A 16929-nucleotide genomic window follows, 5' to 3' on the forward strand; every position below is an offset into this window, starting at 1 on the left:
CCTGTTAGTTTACTGCTGATGTAATCTTAGAAAATCCAAAAACAACTGTCAGGAAGAACACTGGACCTGTAAATTTCTTGAAACCCTTAGCTTGTTCGCTTAGCTATATATAGGATCATGTAGCTCAAGATGATTCCCTATTTCAAACACTGTCACAAGACAAATAGCATCTGCAGGATTTGCAGCTTTAAGTGATGAATTGTACACACCATTATTTATTAGCCATGTATGTTTTAATTGTTATATTTTGGCTAGCTATTGACTTACTGTGAAATGCATATACAATTATTTATCTTTTATCACAAGAGGTTGCACAGATCAGTTTACTATGGTGTCTTTTTAGCAGCATTTATTTATAGAATACATTGCTCTTTTAATTCTTATAGGTTGAAGGTCGATATCCTCTCATTTTGTAACATGGCTATTTATCTCTGTGTTCTGTTTATAAACATATTTTATCTTGTCTACCATTTTTAAAGGGTGATCCGGGTATACCAGGAGATCAAGGTCCAAGAGGAAAAACAGGCCTACCAGGAGAAAAAGGAGATATGGGACCTGCAGGGCCACATGGAGATAGGGGCTACCCTGGACAACCAGGAAAAGATGGTCACCCAGGACCGCCAGGACCCCCAGGAATAACGGTTAGTGTAAACCCTAATTATAAGAAGACATAATTATCAATTAGTGTGTAAATTATGTTTATATATTATAATATTTACCCTATTGTGCTTATGAGGTTTATGTATATTTAGTGTCAATAAATCATTTATTGATATGACCTGCTTATTTCGGACAACATTTTATTCTTTAGAAATATTACAATATAGTACACAACTAAAAAAGTAAACTAACAGGATATTAAGTAAGGGTTCCTAATTTCTGTGCTGTGAAGAATACATTGTCACCTCCCATGTATAACAGGTGAATGTCTATGTAATGTTTATACAGTATTGAATTAACATACCATTTGAATTCCAGCGTCTAAGATGTGTTCAAATATGTACCTCGTAGTAGCTAAACAATAAATGTTGTATTTTGGTCAAGCTGTTCCTCTACAACTCTGTTTTCATAAAAACTAGGATGAGCCTATGTGCTTAAAAAGCCTAAGGATATCAACAGCACTTTGTACACAATTACACAGAATTGTAGTATACTGTATGTACAGCAATACAGAGAGAGAAACTATTAGGCTGCATACATATGTATTAGGCTGCATACATATGAAAATTAGCTCTTTCCTTCACGTGTATTACGGTCATTTATCTTCAGGATTGATCCAAGAACACCGTTGGGTGACCACTGTACACGTCACATTCTTGCCCGGGACTAGCCTGGCCAGACTGCTTTTCAAAAGCATTCATTCACATGAACTGTGGCCTATTTTAAAAGATCATGGTACTCTAAACACACATAAATGATGAGATCCTTGGACAATGTTTTAACCAATGATATTACATTATTCTTAATAATAATACTACAATTCATATTACCATATCCAGAGTGTTCTGTTAACATAATATACAACTATATTGTGTATCATTTCATTGTAGCTTCCCCTGTTTGTTCCCATCCATGGACTTTGAATATGGTTATCTCTACATTCCGAAAACACTGTCTGAACCCATTATTCTTCTCTCTGCAAGTAGCTTGATTGGCAAATCTTTCTGCAATTAGCCATTTAAAAAAAATTGAGACTAAGTGTTGATGTGCAAAGGTATAATGTTACTGGGTTGTATTTTTTATTTTTCACTGAAAAACGTAAAGGAAGCTTCATATTGTGTGTTTTTTTTTTTTTTTTGTTTTTTTGCTTTTTGTTTTTTTGAAGAAACACGTACTTATCCATAAGGAAACACTTAGCTTTGTATTTCTCTGAACTCATACCTTAGGTATACATTTCATACAGCATTTTGATCCATCTTCCTGCAATCTTCATTTGATGTCTGTTTTGCCCTGCAACCATGTACACAGAAATCCCAGGACTGCTTAAAGACAAATCCTTTTTATGCATGTCCTATCCTTTTTTCCATTTGCTTCTTTTATTTAAAATAAAATACAGCTGTGATAGAGAAGGGGGCTAAAACTATGTGTGTAAATAAAGATATTTATTTTTATATATATATATATATATACACAATTGGGTCCATAAATATTTGGACAAAGACAACTTTTTTCTAATATTGGTTCTGTACATTACCACAGTTGAACTGCAGACTTTCAGCTTTAATTCAGTGGGTTGAACAAAAAGATTGCATAAAAATGTGAGGAACTAAAGCCTTTTTTTACACAATCACTTCATTTCAGGGGCTCAAAAGTATTTGGACAATTGACTCAGGTGACATTATCAATTAAAAAAAAAAAAAAAAATCTAAAAAAAAATCTAAAAAGCCAATTAATGTACAGAACCAAAAAAAAGTTGTCTCTGTCCAAATATTTACAAACATAACTATAAATAACTAAAATAACTAAAAACAACTAAATAACTATAAATAAATAAACTAACTAAATCACAAAATATTTTATTTAAAAATGTAGGGGTAAGTGGAATTAGGAGTTTACATTGTCCTAAAATTATGCTAAAAGTCAGTTTTACTATTTGGGCATTTAGGTTGTTTTTTTTATTGTTTTATGGCAGCCACAACTTTCAACTGACCCCTGCGGGTTTCTGAAACTCTTTTTTTTACCTATTATGAATCTCAGCTTGTGCCATAAAATCTCTCCTCCCTAACCCTATTATTTGTTTTTTAAAGCAAAAGAAAAGCGAAAAAACATAAAATTATAAATGTAGAGACAGTCTGGCAGTTGCTCATCCTCAAACAACTCTAGCTGTAGGTAGAACCACTTCAATCTTCTTAACTGGCCAGTGGGTGAATGCATGTTACATGAAAGATATTGAAAAATGAAAGCCTTTTCATTTATTAATAAATTTATAAAATTTCCTTACGTTTGATTCATCAACACGTGCCACGTCCTGAAGTGAATTAACACTTTTGTATTTCAAGCAATATATATATTTGAGACTTTAGAGGCACCATATGTTCAACATTTCCCAATGTCCACAGTTTTTTAACATATATTAATTAGTTATTGGTATCTATAATGGAGTTGATATGACTAAATGATTAATATGAAAACACGATAATAAAACATAACAGCATGTATACAAACATGTATGCTTTCTTTAGCATGCCACTAACAGAGACATGCTATCCTTGACGAGTTTGATGAATTGCTTCCATTTCTTCAGGAGAAAAGAACAGAATTGGATGATAAAACCAAGGTTCCCTTAGTAGGACAGCTGGAAGGCGGGGAGGGTGGCAGTGGACAATATGAAGAATAAACCATAATTAAACTGCATGTCCACCTTATTTCCATATAGATTATCATGTACATCCAAAATCGCCTTGTTTGTACAGTGCCTTTTCCTCTATGGTTGTAACCAAAAAACATTTTATTCCAAAATACAAAAAAATGACCGGACATCTTGGCGTGTAGTAAGTAAAGGGATAGACCCCATTGTAGAGTTTGAATATTCTGACCCAATGACTGCTGTCACAAAAAACACAAAAGGTTTTGTATGAGTTTCCTTGGGCACCCCAATTTCCCCCACACCTCCCCCATGATTATTTTTATTGGCTTACCACAGAAACTGTCCTTGGTACGTGTGGAAAATTAGCAGCAAAACTGAAGTACAGCGCGAGCTCCTTGATGCACTACAGAGAATATAGGAATATTAATATTAGAAAAAAAATGTTTAAAACCATATAGAATAAAAATAATTCCCCTGAACAAAAGGTATGGAAATATCTTCCAATGGGGACATTTGTTCCAGAGACACACATTTTGGGAGATTTCTTTAATTTCTTGTTGCATAATTTCCTTAATAAGGTATTTAAAGATTTCTAGGAGCTCAGTGAAATGATCTAACCCTACCTAACCTACAGTTTTTAACAGCTTAACTCATTATGCACAGTTGATGAGTAATTGCTACTTGTTTACTTGAAAATGCAGATACCAGGCTGCACATTTTTTATTGAAGCACGGACAACTCTATTGGGAAACTTCCAGTTGGATGTTCCATTCTCTTCCTTTAAATATGGTATTGCCTATAACTTGAAAGCTATAGACATAATGCCAATGTAGTGGGGATAAAAATCTTCTTACTCTGAGGTTGTAAGTGGGCTTACTGGTACTTGGGGAGGTTTTGTGCTTCATAGTTGAAGGAAGAGTTCTGGTTATCACAGTAAAATATATGAGCTTTACAAGTTAAAGCTGACAACCCTGTGACATCCTTTATTTGCAGAAAGGCAATCGTGGTGCTATACATGACAGCACATTTGTAAGATATGGACTGTAAGAAAGTTATAAGCTTTAAGCCAGTAAACTAAATGTGACAATATATAAACTTTGAAATGGTAGCACTACCAGTTGCACTACAAAGTCCCTAACACACAAACAATTTCAGAATATTCTTTTATTCTAGTATTGACTGACAAGGTGCAGAAGTCATGGGTTCTTAATCTCTATATACGTCATCTTTTCTCAAGAGAAAACTGGAAAACTGAACATGCACAAATCATACTTACATAGTGCAAATATTTCCTGTGCTCCTAGTCTGCAATAGCTGCAAAAAGAAATTCATATTGTAACACTGGAAGTGTGCGAGTCAGAGATGAATGGGCAAATGTCCACATGGGACCTAGAAGCTGTTAAGGTATGCTATGCAACTTTTCAGGATTCATTCCTACTCATCTAGATAGAATCTTCTGCAGCACATGGCCAAATATTTTACTGAATAGAAACCTGACAAGGAAAATAACAATCTAGGAATCAACTTGATAGAGAGGTATTTTTAAAGACACCTCTGTGCCATCTCAAATACAAAGATTTATTGTATTGTATGCTGTACTTTTGTTTCAATTATGCAAATAACCACAATAACTTTCTCTGCAGACACAGAATATTTCATTTGAAGAACTGAAAAAATATATTAAACAAGAAGTTTTACGGATATTTGAAGGTAAGGGAGACCAGGTAGAAAATATGAATGTGTAACTAGCTATCATTATACCCTGTATTCATGGATTTTCTGCAGACTGCTGTTAGGAAGACCTTTTTGTCATTCTGGTTTAAAGTTATTATGAACTATGTAATAATATAGATTGTTCTGTGTGTGCATGTGTGTTTGTCCTTTTTTTTTTTCAATTGATGTGAAACTGATGACCCTTATGATTCTGATGACCCTTCAGAATCCCAGTTCAGTAATATGGTGACAACTCGCTGGTTTGTACATCAGATGACTAAAATATGGTCTCTTACAGTGGATATATAGTGTAAGTAGTCCATACACTAACATTTAAAATAGTTACTTCAGTCTTTTCTCTAATTAGATTTTTTTTTTACTTAGGATGTTTTGTTTTCTCTCTCTTAAATGTAATTTCTAATATTCACAGTATGGTGCCACACTGGGAACTGTACAACACAATGATGCTAATCCTTCAACAATAATAACCCACCTATTTCAAATAACCTGCAATTACCCTATAAGCAGTAAAATCCAATTTTTCTGCCATACATTAGCTAAATTTCCCATTATTTCCTATATTACTGGCAATGTTTTCTAGACTGGATATTTGGAAAAAAAAACGGGCACAGACGGAAATAGATATTTGACAAGGTGTTGGTCTTTTCTTTTAAATCAATTCTTTTTTGATTTGATTGGTTTGTACTGCTGGTCAAGAAATACTCCCACTTCCTTTAGTATAATGTGATTAGTTTGTTTTTGAAAGTGAAGGGAAATCTCTCTAAGTGATCCTTAGATCCTTGTGTAGCTTGAGCCTGGGTTCAGTGTTAAGGATTAAGAAGAATGTTTCTAGATAATTCTAGAACTTAGTTTTCCACATGGGGAATGATGGCTGAAGAATGACTGTTGCTGCATACAGTAGTTGGTATCTGTGTGGAAATGGGTAACAACAAATCACTACTCTACTGTAGTTATTTTTTTGTTTTTGACCCATGGGCTATTTCAGTGCCCTATTCAGGGTCATATTCATATGCCTAAATATGGGAGACCTGTGTGCTAGGTGGTACCCTCATGGAGTCATAGCATGCAGATGATGAGAGAGATCAGAGCAATCAGTCATGAAGACCTTTGTGGTCTGGTTAGGCTAAAGGTGGAAGCTACACACTCTAGGATATAATACCACATTCCCTCACCCCATTAATTTTTTGTTAAATTCTCACTCCCTTTGGAGGTATCAGTATTGCCTTTGAAACTATCTTATATTGTCAATTGCTTTAGGACTTTGCATGCTAGAATTTAATTGGTTAATGTAATGCACCCTTGACTTCTTTCTTATATGTGCTGAACTTTTAAAATAAAACTCCAAAAAGTTCCAAAGCCTGTGTTAAATTTCCTAGGGTCACCCCACCAGAAAGAGCTGGGTACAAACAGCCACCCCTATAGGGGTAAGTGCTACATTAGAATAACTTGATAAATGTTTTAAACCCCTCCAAGAAAATAATATAACATTAGAATAGCATTGTTTTTATACCATTTTTACATACATTTTGTAATCCACTTACTTTATCAGTTCTACAAGTATTACTAGTAGCTTCATCGTTAACCTTAATAACGTGTGCTTTTAACCATCTAGTCAGAGCTGTATCATTATTCATTACTGATAATGTATAATGAAAATGAATGTTCAAGCTGTTCACAACATCTGTGATTATCTCTAACGTAGATTATACAATATATGTTGCACTCTGTTTTTAGATTTGTGCACCTGAACTCCGAATTTATTACAGAGGTCCCACAGCAATGGCAAGGAAACATTGATGTGAATAATTGATGTAAATTCTGAAACTTGTTTTTATATTAATATTATTATACTGTATTTATATAGCACCATCATATTACACAGCGCTGTACAAAGTTTTTCAGTCATGACACTAACTGTCCCTCAAAGGAGCTCACAATCTAATGTCCCTACCATAGTCATATGTCATTAAAGTAGTCTAAGGTCAAATTTTTGGGGGGAGCCAATTAACCTAACTGCATGTTTTTGGAATGTGGGAGGAAACCAAAGTACCTGCAGGAAACCCATGCAGACATGGGGAGAACCTGCAAAAACTCCATGCTCAAATCTGGGACCCAACGCTGCAAAGGCCAGAGTGCTAACCTCTGAGCCACTGTGCTGCCCATTGGTATTTTGTCATCATGCTAACCATGCTGAGTCAAAGGATGTGTGCATATTATAAGGAGATTTATAACTGTAACCCCTCCAAAGCAGAACCAAACCTGTGAGTTAGTTCTACTTGTGAAAACAAAAGCGTCCCCCAATACTCAAATTGGTCGGAACAAGTTCTGATTTACCCAATGCTAAAGTTCATCCTAGTAATAGATGGGTATTTTCCAGGTGTTTGGCCAGAAGCTTAAATAATACATTTTTTTTGTCATTATATGAATGGGTTTACTTTGTGTTATTTATAAAAGACCATGCACATTACTTTAAGTGATCCATTGAATATTAGAATTATTGCAGTTCGAGGAATGGAAACCAGCTGTAATAGAGTCAGCATTTGATATTATACAATTTATGTGAGGTGCATTATTTTAATATAAAAAAAAAAACTAGGTAGGGTAAAAAATATGATGATGCAGTTCAGTGTGCTGATTGTGTCCAACTGGCTCCAGGCTTGTAATGCTAGACAATGATGGTGATGCAAATAACAGTTTTTTTCTGTGTGGTAAAACCTTTGTGAATTACCACTAAAACTTCTTGCTGTAGATCGCAAATGGTACAAAATTTTTCATGTATATGTGTATCATACTAGAGGAATAAAATGTTCTAGTTTTTCCTCTCTTTTTTTCTATCCCAGCCCCTGAGTACTTTCGAAACCTTCTCACCACCTAACCCCACAAATTGTTTTTTTTTTTTACTGTACTTTCAAGTCCAGACTGGAGGCACAATAACAACACATCATTTGTAATATTTTATGAGTTATATTGTGAATTATATTTTTAACGTATAAGCTGGTAATTTACTTCACAAGTTATTATTTAGTTATTTTTAAGTTGAACATATGTTAACAGCCTTGACTTGACATTTGAATAAATATTAGTTAAAATGAATCCAGATTAACTCCACAAGTTTTAAAATATACTTTATCAAGTTCATGCTGTATAGCAAAAACACACAATAAAAACACAGCCACAAATGCTTGCCCCTTTTTGGTTTATACGATTCTTTCATTCTTACTCCACCAAAGAGATCATTTTCAAAGACAAAATATTCACTCTAATTGACTTACCATAGAAAATGACAACTATTATACATTTAAGCATCATTTGAAAAGCTAAAATATGTCTTAAGCAAATTACGCTTTGCATCATTGTGCAGATAACCATTTAATATCAAAACTGGGTTTGCAGTGTTCAAAAAGTTCATTCTTGTCTGCCCTGCAGGATTTTACATTTCATATCTGAATGGAAATGATGTGAAAATAATTTGCCTTTGTACAAGATGTTGTAGTCATGCAATCAATTATCATGTGTGGTCAAAGTACTGTGCTACAAAGAGTTTTTAAAAGCTTCCAATTGCTGCTCATTTGTGTACTCTGTGAAACCCGTTGCTCAGTACAACTAATTGACAACTCTGGTAGCACATTAAAGAAATAACTCAATAATGCAGAGCCAAGTGCTAAACAGTTATCTCTAAAAGCATTTTAATAGCAGGTAATTACTGCTTCAGGCATTGATTTAATGAATGTTGCTCAAAACTGGTTTTGAGTAAATTAACAGAAATCAATTGCTTTCATACCTGACTGTAGTCAGCCAACAAACTAAATTTAAAAATGAGGGCCTTGTAATGGTATTCTTGTCATACACGTGTATAAAATATTGTGTTTGCATAGTTCACTCAGTAGTCTTGCAAATACCTATCATGGCTAAATTGCAACAACATGAATGCAATTCATTGGCAGACACAAATATTAAACTTCTTTTAATGCCACAATTATAGGAAACAACATACTATTTAAGCAAACCAGTGCCAGTAAATATAAATGTATCCTTTTATTGTGATATTTTGGTATGTTAGCAGGGAAAGAACTCAGAATTGTCTATTCCATTAGGACAGAATTACAGAAAGACTTACTACTTTGTAAGACTGAAGAGCAAAAGTTATATGAGTGTACTTTAAGGTAGTCAAGCAGAGCAGGAATTAAGGAAAGCACAAATCATTTACTAGTATCATTTTACAAGCATTTTAGGGTGTAAAGTCTGTTCACACCTTTTCCTTGCACAATTCAGTAAACAGTAACTGAACAAAGATTTAAAGATTCTAATGCTTCCTTCTTTATCCAAGGCAAAAAAATGTTTTTCTTTAATATACATTTGCATGTTTAATGTTCACTACAAAGATATTCAATAGTTAACTCCTTTTCTATGCCTTTCTTTTACACCAGAATATTGATTACAAAGGGACAAAAAATGATTCTAGAATACTTGCTATGATGTTTTAGGGTTTTTATATCTTTACATTAACATTATGAGGTCAAGGATTGCTTGTTTTAAAGCTAAGACCGTGTTTTAGAATAGGTTAATAGTTATCCATAATCTGTGCACAAGTGCGCTTTAAGAGAATAAAAACAATGTAAATAAATGCAATAATAACATTGCTGCTTTAATGTTAACACAAAGATATTGTACTGCAGGGTATTCAAAAGGTTACTTTAATAGAAAAATAAAGATTTTAATCACAAAAATTCTAATTTAGTGGTCCTCTTGATGGTTCCAAAGCTGTGTAACTCTTTCTACGTGTGATGTCATATCTCATCACTATACATGTAGCTAATTCCATGTAGAGCTATATGTTTTTTTAAATGACTTAAAAACATAACTCACTTTAAGGAAATCATCCTTAGGGACAAAATTTTTCCTGAGCATCAATTATTTATGCAGTTGCTCCTGTTGAATATATAATCTTAAAGCATATTGAATGCTTATGGAGCTAAGCAACACACTGAATTTGCTATCATGCTTTTTATCCTAGGGAGAAGACTATCCACTTAAACAGCATAGATCGGTTCCAAAATCTTGCTGGTAATAGCAGATGAAAGCCACGCTCATTTTTTTTGCATTTATCCCCAGTTGCTATGGAAAGCTTTAGCCGAACAAAATTTTGAAAACTGGCTTATTCAGCAAAATCCTTCCATTAGCAAAGGCTCTAAACAGTTTTCTTCTGATATGATCTTCTGTTTGGAATCTAAACCGCAGTAAAAAAAAAAAAAATGACCATGAACATTTTACATCAAGCTTCTCAATAACCAATGGTTCAAGCATCTAGTAGCATTTATTATCACTTGCATTAAAACATTGTTGAAGACTTTTATGGATTTATGCATAAATAGCTTCTAAAATGTGATTTGAACCTCAAAGACGTCATAACAATAGGTAGGGGCAGTGTTGTTCAATGTCCACGTCCTTTTTGTTTATTATCATATTCAATATACATGTGGTTAGGTAATCAAGGTACCTGAGTTAAAAAAAAGAAAACATAAATCTTCATATTTTTAAGTTTTGATAGTCAATATTCTTAGGTGTGCGTGGGTATATATGTATATTGTATTTTAGATTAGCTAAAGACACGCAATTGCAAATAAAATTATTTTCTATAATTTAAACATTGATCTGGTAAGGTTCACTGCTGATCACTAATTCCAGAATATTTCAAGGGCTTGCTTGCTGTGTTTAATAACCTCTGCCTTATCAAACATAAAATAATTTCTTTTTCCTTGCAAGATCGCTGTATCAGCACAATATAGTACACATTTATGAGGCATTTATGTTTCTACTAAGATCCGCAAGCAGTTCTCTAAACATCCAAGCCTAAAACCCTCTGCATATTGCAATCCAGTCCTACTACTATTGCCATTTATTTAACATTTAATCAAATAAAACAGGTCCCACTTGAAATAATGATGTGCCATATGATTTGTCAAATAAAAATAAAAAGATATTATATCTGTTATTAAGTACAGATTTTTTTTACATACCCAGTACGGATATCATGCAACCCAAAAATCAAGTAGAGTTGTCATGTTCCCTAATACAATGCAACCATCATGTGTTGCATAACCCAAACTAAATATAGAAATATTTCCTTTTGAAGATTATTAACTCATTTACACAGAATTATTCAAATGGGAACTGTGTATTGTCTTTGACTGACAAGATGGTCAATGTCACAGTAAATGTTAGTTGTCAGTCCTAAAAAGTGTTCATTAGTGAGTCCAAATCTCGTTGGAGATTTCATGTATTTCAAATCTGTTCACAAGCATTGGTGCTTCCAAAAAGCAACTTTCATATGTCATATGACATCCATCCACCTGTTTTGGGTACAATTGAATTGGCTTCAAGCTCCAGCGTTATCAGCAAGTGCATTTCAAAACATATTTCGTTTTGGTATCCAGTTTATCCAGCTTCTCCCATTTTATTTCTGAGATTAAAGTCTTTGCCTATCTTCACTGGCTGGGTTGGGATGAAATAGTTCCCAGGCAGCAACATTTTTTTTTATTATTATTAGACTTACTTTCCACTTTTAGAGAGCAATACACTCTTAGAGAGTTTCTTGGGGGGGGGGGGTATCACTGTTGCATCTGAAGTTGCACATGTTCTATCAAATTCTGCACTTATTAGACAGATTTTGCTGTTAATGCTTTTATATAGCTTCTAAAAATGTTGATTGAGCTGACTGACATGCAAATAGCTGTTGGAAAGCACAGTTTAAAAATGTCAAAATCATAAAATTATGGCACAGAAAATATGTGAACATATGGATATCATATACATTTGATTTAATTTTAAAAACAAGTACATTTTACCATAAAACCAATATATTACATATAAGTGTATTTATTTAGGCAAATGTAATCTCATTTACTAACAATGACTCAACAGTAACACATTTGTCAGCAATATATATACTTTTTCACTGTTCTGCCAGTTTAGCTGCGTTCATAATCACGAAAAATGTGAAAATGTCATCTGAAATTCTGTGATAATGAAATCTTCAGTTCTCCCAGTGGTAGATGTTTTTCTTCACAGCTCTTGACTCTATATAATTTATGTGAATATACTGTTCATATCTTAATCATGAGGTTGAGATGACTTGAAAAGCACAGTGTGCTTTGCTGATGGAAAAAACTGAACTTTACAACTTCAGCATGTAGTGTAAATAATAACAAGAAATATTCATTAAAATTCTTGTGTGTATTTTCTGACAATTCTGAGAACTCACCTTTTGTGTTTATTTCTGCAGAGAAAATGAGTGATTTCATATCTCAGCTAAAAACACCGGCTGCCTTGCTAGCTGCTCAAGGAAAACCAGGCCCACCGGGAAAGGATGGACTTCCGGGACCACCTGGAGATCCAGGGCCACCTGGTCCTCAAGGTACAGCATAAATAATACCAATATAAAAATCAATAGTTAAATAGTTTAGAACAGATATATTGGAATTTTCAGTTAAATGTAGTAATATGTAGAGACCCCATTTCTTCTAGCACCCTTGTAAACTATGCTACCTGTTCCAACTTACATACAAATTCAACTTAAGAACAAACCCACAGTCCCTATCTCGTATGTAACCCGGGACTACCCGCATAACATTAAAGGTAGGATAACAAAGTTGAACCTGTGGTTTTAGGATTACACACAACAGATGTAGCGATGCTGGGGGCACAAAGACAGCAGAACACTGCCGGGCTGAATAACAAATGGGCCAAGTTTAAAAGTTTTGAGGGTTAGAAATCCTCCAAGTAGAAGTGTATTCAAGATTGAAGAGTTCTTAGAAGCCCATTCAGATAAAGATGAATCCATTCAAAGTAAATAAAAAGCCCAGATAGGTAAATAATGTGGAAGCCCAAACAGGATTATAGCTGAGGATGCTCTCTCTGTGCCCCCAGCATCGGTACATCTGTTATGTATGATCTTGATTGTTATATATAGATATATGATTTCTGCCAATTATTCCTGAGAAAGCAGCTAAAATTGCAGCGAAATGCGTTGAATGAACACCCCCCCCACCACCACCACTGTACAAATGAGTTTGTGAGTGATTTTCACTTTGGGAGGGTGTTATAGCAGTGTGTTCCACCAAAAAAGGTGACACTTTAAGGTTTAAGGAGGAAAGTAAACTCAAAGATGCCCAGCCTGAGATAAAGCCATGGGAGCAGTTTTAGGAGGAGAGAGACAGTATTGGACAGTCAAAGCTCCATTAGATTTTATAATTAGGGCTCCAAAGTAGTTAGCATACACCTTACTCGAAAAAGGTCTCAGCAATACTAATACGTTTCCCTAACAGACCCCTGAAGAAGCCCTGGGGGGCGAAACGCATAGGGTGGGAAATAAGTCTGTTTGCTGCTAAAAGAGGATTTGATGTTCTCATGAACTTCTATTGTACAGCCATTCGTACAGAATTTGTTAGCTTAGGGCTAGCATATGAGACCTCTGCTTATTTTTAGATATTTAAAATAATTAATAAAACTTGCACTTTTATGAATATTAACTATCCCCACAAAAACTGCTTTCATGCCTTTGGAGGGGTGATTTATTGTTTCAAAAGTTACTGATAATATTGAGATCTATTAACCATATCTATATTGGTGCTAATCTGTTTTTATTGTAGCTCATTGTTTTAAAATTGTTGAAATAAAATGTTCTTATATGATTTTTTAGATAAGTAAGCCCTTGAAAGTCCAGCTTTTCTGAACCTCTGTTCTTTTTCTTATATAAATAAATAATTAAGGAAAAAAGCATTACAATGCAAAACATGTTGAAACACGCAAATGCCTAATGAGTTAAAAAAAACTTGTGGTGTAAATTGACCCATGATATAAATTTTTAGATTTTAGTTTTTTTGAATGTTTATAAAAGCAAGTTGTGGTGTATTAAAAAAAAAACAGATTTGGTTTTATTGGGAATATGACATGAACTTATTTGAGCAGTGGTTAACATAGAGAGCCAGAGATTATGTTAAACTCCATACCAATAGATGTTCATAGTTCTTTTACATCAGTTATTGATGACAGTGAGTTGTGATTGATGACTGAATAATATTGTGCTTACTACATTGACGTAATAAATTAGGTGTATAGTGGAAGTTTTTGTGTGGTTTGCATATAGTTATGTGGGCAGATTTACATAGGAATAAAGTTTTGTGTTAATCGTCCAAAAAGTTATTTTCTTAGTAAATATAAGTATTCAGGCATTTAGCAGCACCTGAATGTGTTATGAACAAATATTACTTCTTCTATGCACATATATAATTAAAAATTTTAAATAAAAGCAATATTTAAAAAATACTATATAGTGCATAATACATTATGTTCGCATCAAGCTGATCTATTTTACAAACATATCTGAGAAGCACTGAAAAAAATAAGTGTATAATTATATATATATATATATATATATATATATATATATATATATATATATATATAATATATCAACCTACCATATACCAGCTAAATCACATTAATGAGTATATTACTAATTGTAAATCTGCATTTACTATTGCATTTACTAGAAAAGTTTGTGCCTTTATTTTCATGCATTTTGCAACTAACGTGGCCATTGCAAAATTCTTTCAAGTATGCATATGTCCCACAGTATGTTTATTCATCTGCTTGTAAATAATTAACACCATGAGCAATATACATGCTAGTGCCTAATTTTATTTAATACAACCATATCCCTGTGCATAAAGGATAAAAAATAACATTATCGAGGATACTGAAATGCTGTGTTGAAGTTTTACAAGAGCCTCCTGTGTCATTGCATTTCTCGTTAATATTGACACTGTTTATGGTAAAGTACATAGTTGGCTGTTCTTCTACAAATGGTAAGATGCTCTGCGAGCAGCTGGTAGATTGTACCCAATGTTTGTTTATAATGTAAATGAAATGTATAGTGCAGTATCCCGCATTAAAGCTGCTGGACATGACCTGTCTGCCATATTACACAGGATAGAGAACCCCCTTCACCAATTATTTCTTTACATGCCATAATGAGGATGTTAGGAGTCCACTGGATGGGTGGGGCAAGTAAATTGCAGATAAGCATATCCATCCTTACCTGATTGCTTTCAAGAGCGCTGTAGCTACAATAGGGCTCAGGGACAGTCTTCTTTTTTGAAAAGTGTTTCATCCCTTGATGCACCTGCCTAATGCTGTAGGAAAATATGCTGAAAATCAATATATTTTTATTTTTTACTAAGAGGGCTGATTCGTGCTTTTGCCTCGTGGGAAAATGTGGGTTTTATTGCAACACATTATTCCAACTGTGATGCATAATAGTGCTATATAATTTAAATAGCATTCCAAAACCCACTCTACAATACAACAATGTGAACCACTTGTGTTTTTCGTTCCTGGTGTAGAGAAAAATGCTGCAGGTCTATAAAAACCTAAGCTAGGGTGCAAAGGCATCCCATTAAAAAGCAGACTGCGTTAACATAATGTGTATTAATGCCAGATTGCACAGATGTATACATTGCAAAGTCTGCTTTACTCTTCCAATCTCTATTGAGACTGTATTTGATCACCAGTCTTTTATTTACCTTTTTTCCTCCTGTAATTTAGGATGAGGCATATAGTATGGATAATAATAGGATAAACAAACTGTAAGCATTTGTTTGCTAATTTAGTGGTCTCTGTCTTGTTTGGGGCTTTTAATACTTTAACTTTTTAGTTACGTACAGAAAACACAAGAATTGAAAATACATATCTTGACCGTTGGGGTGAAAATAAACTCTAAAAACCAGAACTTTTTTCCCCCTTAAAATACTTCTCCTGCCACCTGTTCTGGTGACAGTTTTAATATTTCAAATTGTCAACATAACTATTGGAGTGGGTGAGTTTCTCCCCAATATTTCATATACAACACTAAAGCCGTTACCGAAAAAGTCCCCATTTAGGAATTTTAAAAAGGAAAAAACTAAATATTTTAGGTATAGATGTTCATGGTGAGGCTAATTGGTGATAACTGGGGCAGACAACTTGACAGTTCCATAACCGTTTTTTGCACAGTTCACATGCTATATTGTGCTGCATATATTCTTATTTTTGACTGATTTACACAATATTTGTATTTGATTTGACTTATAAAAAATAAGAATGCCAATCTTTTAGTAAGCCTCTTGATAGGTGGTTCCTATCTATTATTTTCCCAGTAGTTTGGTCTTCTCTGGCATCAGAATAAGTCCAACTGGAATGAAGACAAGAAGAAAGTTCACTGTGAAGATGTATGACGTCAAACTGGGAGAAAAAAAGTCATACAACCTATAGGACAAATCCACTGATTGTAAACTGAAACAGTATTGAATGTGAAGTAGATTAGGGATATTGAATTATTGATTTAGTTTTTCAGAACATGTGTTCAATATAGGGGCTGATTTATTAAAACTGAGAAACTTGTAGGCTGGTTTCAACCTCAGCCAAACTGGTTAACTTTTTATTTACGGTATATGAAACAAATCTCTGATTGCTCACTAGAGCAGCAACTCTGCTTTTATGCCCTTTTCTTTTCTTCAGCTTTACTAAATCAGCTTCCTAACACTTTAATGTTATTAGTGTAATTGCAAAAAAAGTAAATTGAATTGTGTGCATTTTTAAGTTTACTAAACTATGAGCCAATATGATAATGGTTTGTCCAAACTGGAAAAAGCAAAAGTGGAGATGTAGTCCACCGAAATAAACATTACGCTTTATTGATTTATTTATAAATTTACTTGTCTTGGAAAATTAGGAGTTGGAATTTGACTGGGTACTTTAAGCAACAATGACACTTTTGCATGCCTCCAGATTTGATAAACCAAGACCACTGTACTAGCGCAAAGTGTAAAATGAGAACATTAATCAGTATG

The 16929-nt window shown here is 33.8% G+C and overlaps 1 protein-coding gene across 1 annotated transcript in view; it reads left to right on the plus strand.

Annotated features, from left to right (window-relative positions):
• The first annotated feature begins 367 nt into the window (after positions 1 to 367).
• The window catches only part of LOC140330058 (collagen alpha-1(XIX) chain-like), a 31326-nt gene continuing 14764 nt past the window's right edge, over positions 368 to 16929 (plus strand). The window contains exons 1-3 of the mRNA XM_072410413.1: positions 368 to 641; positions 4951 to 5017; positions 12324 to 12455. Of these exons, the coding sequence (XP_072266514.1) occupies positions 549 to 641; positions 4951 to 5017; positions 12324 to 12455 (292 nt within the window). The 5' untranslated portion in view covers positions 368 to 548. The remainder of the gene's footprint in view (positions 642 to 4950; positions 5018 to 12323; positions 12456 to 16929) is intronic.

This window comes from Pyxicephalus adspersus, chromosome 4 (assembly GCF_032062135.1).
Source record: "Pyxicephalus adspersus chromosome 4, UCB_Pads_2.0, whole genome shotgun sequence".
In the NCBI taxonomy this organism is placed as follows: Eukaryota; Metazoa; Chordata; class Amphibia; order Anura; family Pyxicephalidae; genus Pyxicephalus; species Pyxicephalus adspersus.